General features: G+C 46.5%; 1 protein-coding gene across 1 annotated transcript; it reads left to right on the forward strand.

Moving 5' to 3' along the window:
• Positions 1–4212: 4212 nt before the first annotated feature.
• Positions 4213–7640, forward strand: GPX2 (glutathione peroxidase 2). Its single transcript, XM_033107322.1, has 2 exons — positions 4213–4581; positions 6961–7640. Exons 1-2 carry the CDS (start codon positions 4360–4362, stop codon positions 7309–7311), a joined length of 573 nt encoding a protein of 190 aa, XP_032963213.1. The 5' UTR covers positions 4213–4359; the 3' UTR covers positions 7312–7640.
• Positions 7641–7996: the final 356 nt, after the last annotated feature.

Raw genomic sequence — 7996 nt, forward strand, 5'->3', positions numbered from 1 at the left:
AAGAAAGGGAGAAGGAATAAAAACAAGGCAATGATAGCCTGAGATCTTAATCTGTACTTCACAGAGCGATTGTAATTCTTTATTTCCTCCATCCCACCAGTCATATCCAAGTGAGATAAGGAGGGTGATTATCCAAGTTCAAGGATAATGATACAGGTGCCTAAGGGCCCCAAGTAGCAGGGGCAGGGTCATGGCTAAAAACCGAATTGAAACATCTGGAGGGTAAAGCTTTTCCATCTCTATTTAGAAAACTCTTTATAAGCAATTCTCATTTGCAACCAGAGCTGAAAACCACAAACCAAAGGTTTCTGAATACTAACCCAGCGCAGTTTCCAGAACAACGGTCCCTATGGAAAGCCCTGGGAATCACACAATTAGTGCATGTCACAAAGTTATAAGCTTCTGGAAAGTGGGTCAGTTTGAAGTAAAATTGGACAAAGGAATTTTAGGAGAGCCTCATCAATTCTATTGTGAAAGGTGACTCAAAGCGCCCTAGGATGTACCTGGAGAAAAGAAGGAGAGAACCCCCACTCCTTAGCTCAGGAAATTCCATGGCCTTTCTGGAGAGCGGTCACAGAAGGGCAGCCGATAAGAGGTGTCTGGAAGCTGAGAGAGTACTGGGAAAGCTCTTGGTATGCACGTAAACCTGGTAAGTTCACGTTAAAGTTTAGCCCGTGTCCAGGCCAAGTCCAAGTTGATCTGACTTAGTAGATTGGGAGGGACATTTATTGGCTGCTTCTAGGAACTCTACCCAGCCTCAGCAGGGGACACTCTTCGCACTACATTTCCTGCCACCTTGTCTACTGGCCAAAGATTCCTTTCCCACTTAGGTCATGGAGGCTTGTTTTTAGGGAGCAGTTGAGATATGGGTTCCCAGTGCTATAAAGAGCCGTGGGACGGGCTACAAAAGACAGAAAAGCTGGGCACTCCCTGTTGAGTAATTCTCCATCTATCTTCTCAACAGATCAGATTCTCAAGCCCAGCTGCAGCCAGCTTTCCTTATTCTTTGTTCTAGGAGACAGTTCCCAATGGACAGGTGACTGTGAAAACAGTCTCTGGTAAACATTTGCATTGTTACTGGAATTTCACTCAAATCCCAAAGCCAGGTAAAGCCTAATTGCCAAGTTTTACTGATGGAGAAATCCAGGCATTTAAAGAAGAAAACATTGATTTGTTGAGTCGGTGGGAGCTTGGGTGAATGCAGCAAAGTGTTAGGTCTTTCTAGTTTCTGTGGACTTCAGGGGCGTGCTCCCATTAGAGACCCCAGCAGATCCCCAGATATCTTGCAATACGCTGCCTGGATAGGGCTGAAAACATCATGGGTGGCCTCACTGGGTCTAAAACCATAGCAGCTTTAACTCCCTGCATACTTTCTTCTGTGGGGAATGACCAGCACAACCCCTCTAGAAAGTCTGGGGGACAGCCTTTGTCTGAGAAGAGGTAGGTGTCACTCATCCCTTCGGATTTTACCCACCCACTCTGCGACTGCTCTTCATTGCTATCCTGGCCACGACAGACTGCATCCTAACCAGCCTGGGAACTTCAACTTTTTTGAACTCTGTAGTCCTGCATCAATGCCTGGATATACATCTGGACTTTGGTAATCCTCTAGTTATCCTCTGAAGGACCTACATATACATCTACCTGACATTCATTATCCAGACCATCAGGATGTCACTAGACTTTTTGGCACCCATCTTCCAAACCACCTGGCATCCATCATTCTGATGGCCTGACATCTGACTGAAGACCGGTCTGAACCAATCCTAGGGCTAAGAATGTGTGACTGACAGTTCTCAAGAATGTACTTTTGACGATAAGAACTTTTAACTTTCTTTGTTCTTTGGAATACTTCTGGGATTTTGACTAGCCGTGTTGCCTACCGGGTTCTTGATACCATCACAGGAAAGAATTCAAGGATGTGCCGAAAAAGCCAAGCAAGCAGTGGATTTATTAAAAGAAGAGGATAGTACACTCCCAAAATAGTGGAGCGAGCAGGCCAGGAGAAGAGCAACTGCCCCAAAGAAAAAAGAAATCTAGGAATTTATCATTTTCAAAATGAGGGAGCAAAACATTCCATTTTTAGGGGTGATGCTACAGGCGTTCCTAGGTGGGTCCTCACTGACTACTCCTACCCATTGGGAAACGGGATTCTCTTGTCTTTTTTAGCCCTTCTTGGAACTGTCGTAGTAACACAGAGAGGAGAGACTTTCCCTGCCTGTAGTGCTAATAATATTAGAATCCATTATAATTACCTAAAGTTCACCTTCAGGAGCAAGATGGCATCCTGGCTCTCAGCCACCGATATCTAGTTCTGGCCAGTCTGGTAGCTGCACCTTTTCTTGAGAATGATCTCATCTCCTCCTTCCTTTGTTTTACCACACTCCTCCTCCCTCCCCTCTCTCACCCCAGGGCCCTATTCTTTCTGCCTGTGGTAACATTCCCCCCTCAAGAAATCTGGGCCCTTGTAATCTTACAAGGGATTTTGAGACGAAGGTCTGTCTTCTAAAACTGCTTCCTGCTGAACAAGGGCGTTGTCCCTACCTGGGGGCATCAGAATTTCTTGCTATTCTATGCAGCAGGGAGGGTCTAGGAAGTGGTCGAAGGTAGCTGTGAGGGAGTAAAAAGACTGGGCCACTTGACCAGAGGCTGCTGGCAGGGTTTGCTATCTTCGGAAGGGAGGAGTTGGTATCCTTGGCAGGCGACCACCTGGAGATGAAACTGTCGAATTCTAGAAGATACAAACTTGACAAGGAGCTTCAGGGTAGCCAGGTTAAGAGTTTGGCATGTCTTAAGGGTGATTTCTGGAGAGTCTAGTAGGAGTGCCTGATATTTGGTAAGGTGTCCTCCCGCGAGCTTATCATGGCCGTTAGTATCTAGGACTCCTCGTACCTGGTGGGGAGTCCTCACCTCTAGTGGCATTCCCAGCATTAACTTGGGGGCTTCTTCCACAAGGCAGGCCATGGCAGCCACTGCCCTTAAGCATTCTGGCCATCCCTTGGCTACAGAATCCAGCTGTTGGGAAAGTAAGCAACTGGCCAGAGATCTTGTCCCCATGGCTGTGTCAATAACCCTAAGGCTATTCCCTGCTTCTCTGCAGTGAAGAGCAGGAGAGGTGTGTTGAGATCAGGTACACTTTTAAAGACCGCTTAATATCTTCAAGGGCGTTTTGTTGTTTTAAGGATGTCGGACTCAGCTAGGGCCTCATATAGTGGCTTGGCCATGACACTGAAACTGGGGATCCAGAGCCTACAGAATCCCACCATACCTAGGAAGATTCTAAGTTGTTTTCTCATCTGAGGAGGGCCAAGCTGGGAAATGGCCTCCTTTCTCTTAGTAGTTAGAGCCTGTGTCTGGGAGTTAAAATGTACCCAAGGTATTTACTTTCTGTGAGGAAATTTGGGCCTTTTTCTTGGAGACTTTATACCCTCTAGAGTCCAGAAAGTTAAGAACTTGGATGGTATTGGCATCTAAAAGTTCCTAGTGAAACTGCAAATAAGTATATCATCCGTAGCTATGTTCCCAAGTTACAAACTCCAAGAGCCTTGAATAAATCTCGATCATTGATTCACAGCAAAGCCTCCAGATTCTTTTTGCATTTGTCCAACACAGCAGAAGAGATGGCACAGTGCAGGGGCAGGGCAGATATGCCCACCGGCACAAGTACATCACTCACCAAAAGACTTTGCAAGACAAACACAACTTCATCTTTTCAGTGCAGGCAGAGGCACCGAAAGTCATTATTTTAGAAAAACCTCACACTGTTCTCCTAAGGGTCCCTTTGATTTTTGTGAAAAGCAACAGCCAAAGAGAAAACTGTCACCAGTAACATGTACATTTCAGTTGCAGTCTGAGTCAAGGGGACATGCTTCCCGATTCTCTTCCTCATCTTTCAGATCTCAGCAGACCCTGACTTGTCCACTGCACAATTCAGAGCTTGGCACTCAGCAGGCACTCAATAAATGTCTGTGCCAAGTGAAAATAACTTGCTGGGGCAAGTAGGAGTCAATCCTGCATCTGTCCCTCCCTTTTTTCCTCCCTGGCGACCTTTGGGGCTCTGGTTTCCTGCAAGAGGTGAATTATTCATGTCTGTTCATAGATATCAAATTGGCCCTTCCCAGTTGCCAGCAGGGTGGAGCAGGGAGGTGGCTTTGTTCAGTCTGTAAATAGGAGGAGCAACCTCCTTGTTCAAACAGCACTTGCAGGTGGGGACTATTTTTGCTAAGTCATCCTGGGGATGCTCAAAGCCCCACTGTGGGATCCTTCCTGCCCTTCCAGGCTCCTCCTTCCTCCCCACCCCTTTAATAGATCCTTAAGTGAGCTCACGCCACTCCACCAGGCTCACCCGGCACTTTCATCATGGCTCACATTGCCAAGTCCTTCTACGACCTTTCTGCTATCACTCTGGATGGGGAGAAAGTAGATTTTGGTACATTCCGAGGCAGGGCAGTGCTGATTGAGAATGTGGCCTCACTCTGAGGCACAACCATCCGGGACTTCACCCAGCTCAACGAGCTGCAATGCCGCTTTCCCAGGCGCCTGGTGGTTCTTGGCTTCCCCTGCAACCAATTTGGACATCAGGTGAGGGGTCCCTTGTATTGTACTCAAAGAGTTGGGTTGTCTAGTAAGCTAATGGGAGGTGAGAATGACTATGAAAGTTGGAGTGTCTGGAATTGGGTGGTATGTTTTGTTCATCTAGGTCTTTAGTACATGTGATGACCAAGGGGATGTATATATGATTCTGTGTGTGATTAAAGACAGGGTGTGGATTTTTATTGTTGATTGTCTTCCCACTCTACTCCATGAGGGCTGGTATCGGGTCTGTTTTTCTCTCCATTGTGTCATCAGTGCCTAGGGTATAGAAGACACTCATTAAATATTTGCTGAATGAATGAGAGGAGGAAATAGAAGATCAATAATTAAACTAGGATTAAACTGACTCAGGAGACTTTAGTTCTAGCCAGACTTGGTTGTGCTATTTAATGGCTCTGTGCCCCAGGAAGAGTCATCCAAATTTTCTGTTTTAGTTTCCTCATCTGTAAATTGGGGACAATACCACTTACCTTATAGGATTATTGTGAGGTTCTGAGGGTAAAATATACAAATGCAACTTGAAAAATATAAAGTAATATGCAAATGCAAGCAACTTTATTATTTAGATTGAGGGTTTTGTTTGTTTGGTTTTTTTGTTTGTTTGAAAGCAGCCAAGTGGAGAGTGAATTTGGGGCAAGCTAAGGATGTGCAGTGTGTGTGTGTGTGTGTGTGTGTGTGTGTCTTCTGAGTGTCACGTGCACCTGTGTCTGATTAATGGGTCATATTGTTATAGAGCTTCAGCCCACACGCCTCAATCCCTCTTTTAGGGATTGTTCTCTTTGCACTTATTAACAGCACAAGCAGGCAGAATATCCTCAAATAAACCCTCCAATTATAATCCCTTTAGTTCAATTCACAATGGCATGAAAGCAATGGAGAGATAAGCAGAGATATATGCAGGAAGGCTGAAGTGTCATCTGCTGTGACAAACCTGAGCCCAAACAATTGCTGCCCTCGCTGTCCCTCCTTCTCAGTCTGTTTTAAGGTTTCACCAGTGCAGGAGAGACAGAAAGGGCAAAACCTGTCTGGCCCCACTGGTGCCTCCAGCCTTACACTGTCTCTTCAGGCTGGCTAGTTACTGGATGGAGTCCATAACCTACCAGTAGCCAGCCAGCCATTTGCATTAAGAGATAAGAAGTCTAATAGAGATCAACTCTGGGCTCAAGATGTAATGAAGGCCTAGAACTGACTGTACTAATTGGTTCTAGTAGGTCAGAGGCAGGAACTTTCTCCCAGAGGGAGATATCTGACTCTTAGATTTGGGGGGTAGGGTGGAAAATGAGGGTTTCCATGGGCCTTTTGGGGATGTCAGGGGGGTGAATGCTGAGTGGGGACAGAACAATAGTGGCAGTGGGGAGGGAAAGACAGGTAACAGGTTCAGAGCTAAAGCATTCATAGCTGAGTAGAGTGAACGAGTGTGAGGTACAGGAGTCTTGGGATAGCAGTCTAGAAGTGAAAGGAATGATAATGACACGTTCACAACCTTTAGCCCTCAAGCACTTAATTTCCTTAACTTCCCCTTCCCCTGGCCTATTCCAGACCCCTAAACCCTCTATCCTATTTAATTCATCCCTGTTAGTCACTCACTAAGTAATTACAGTTAGAACACATTCATTGACGTCTCTAACTTACTTTGCCCTTGTGGCACCTGAAAAGTAGATTTCCTTGGACGGGGTCTTCCTTCATCAAAGCTTCCTCCTACTTGCACTTCAGATGTAGGACAAGGCAAGATGAAAGCAAGAAGTTATAAATTCCATTCCTCTAAGCCTCAATTCCACCCTTCGTTCCTGGAGCTGAGTAGGGCAGAGCAAAGACCTCGACTCTCACATGTAATTAGAGGCAACAGAGGCAAAAACAGGGCAGAGGAAAAGGGAAGGTGGTGGCAGGAGATGTGTGTGTGTGTGTGTGTGTGTGTGTGTGTTTAGGTAAGTAGAAGAAGGGTCCCATGCAGTATGACCGGAGCTTCCTTTGCCTTTCTGTTGCCCTGAACTAAGAGTTCCTTGAAGCTTCAGACTGATACCCTAAGAACTGCTCAGTGTAGATTGGAGAGAGAAGCAACAACTCAAAAATGCTAAACCTTTCACTATAAGAACAGCCAAGCTAGGAACTGCAAGAACTTTCAGAAATGGCCTAGTAAAACATCAATAGCTGTGAGAGGGAAAACTCCAAGTCAAGAGCAGGGCAAAGCAAATGAAGAAGGGAAGAAAAGGAACTCAGGGAAAAAAAAAAAAGCAAGAAAGAAAAGAAAAAGATAGAAAGAAAAGAATGATCCTGGGAAGGCAGTATAGAAGGTGAAAGATGTACATGTTGTGGACCCTTCGTTTCCCCCCTCCCTTTTCCATGCTCTTTGTCTTTTTCCTCCCCCAGGAGAACTGTCAGAATGAGGAGATCCTGAACAGTCTCAAGTATGTCCGCCCCGGGGGTGGATTCCAGCCCACCTTTACCCTTATCCAAAAGTGTGAGGTGAATGGTCAGAACGAGCATCCTGTCTTCGCCTACCTGAAGGACAAGCTCCCCTACCCCTATGATGACCCATTTTCTCTCATGACCGATCCCAAGTTCATCATTTGGAGCCCGGTGCGCCGCTCAGATGTGGCCTGGAACTTTGAGAAGTTCCTTATTGGGCCGGAGGGGGAGCCCTTCCGACGCTACAGCCGCACCTTCCCTACCGTCAACATTGAGCCTGACATCAAGCGCCTCCTCAAAGTTGCCATATAGACGCGAGCTGCTCAGCACGCAGATCTACTCTGTCCAGCCCCTGAGTATCTTTCCTTAGGATTCAGTGTGCCCTCAGAAGACACTACTGGACCTAAGCTTTCCCTCGACATCAGTCCCCTTCATTGAAGAGCCTTGCTTTTCCAATCTGTTTCCTTTTTCTGCCCCAACCTTCTGGTTGGTGATTCAACTTGGGCCTCCAAGACTTGGGTGGGCTCTGGGCCTTCACAGAATGATGGTGCCTTCCTAAACCTGTATGGGAGGTGTCTGAGACGTGTGAAGGGCCCCGAACCAGCCTGCTGGCTGAGTCCAATAAAGGGCAAGTGTGGAAATGGCCAAGCTCTCTGTGTCTTCTTCCTTGATAGGGTAGAGGGATGACACAAAACTGCAGGTGGGGCAGAGGGGCTGGCAGCACACAAAGGCTCGGGAGAGGGAGGCTCTGACCAAGGGGACAGACTACTGGCTGGTAAGCAGGCCCTGGTCAAGGTCTGTGGTGGCAGGTAGAGTTGCAAGAAATGTAAATTGTATTATTGCTTTACGGCTCTTCTCCAGAACTGTGGAAAGGAGGTGATAACGAGAGATAAAGGGAAGGGAAAGACAATGGACCCTTTGGTTGAGGGAACTAGGAAGTTAGAAGATTACAGTTAGGAAGACTTCACAGTGGGTACCAGGGCAATTAAATATTATC

Source organism: Rhinolophus ferrumequinum, chromosome 6 (genome assembly GCF_004115265.2).
Source record: "Rhinolophus ferrumequinum isolate MPI-CBG mRhiFer1 chromosome 6, mRhiFer1_v1.p, whole genome shotgun sequence".
Taxonomy (NCBI): domain Eukaryota; kingdom Metazoa; phylum Chordata; class Mammalia; order Chiroptera; family Rhinolophidae; genus Rhinolophus; species Rhinolophus ferrumequinum.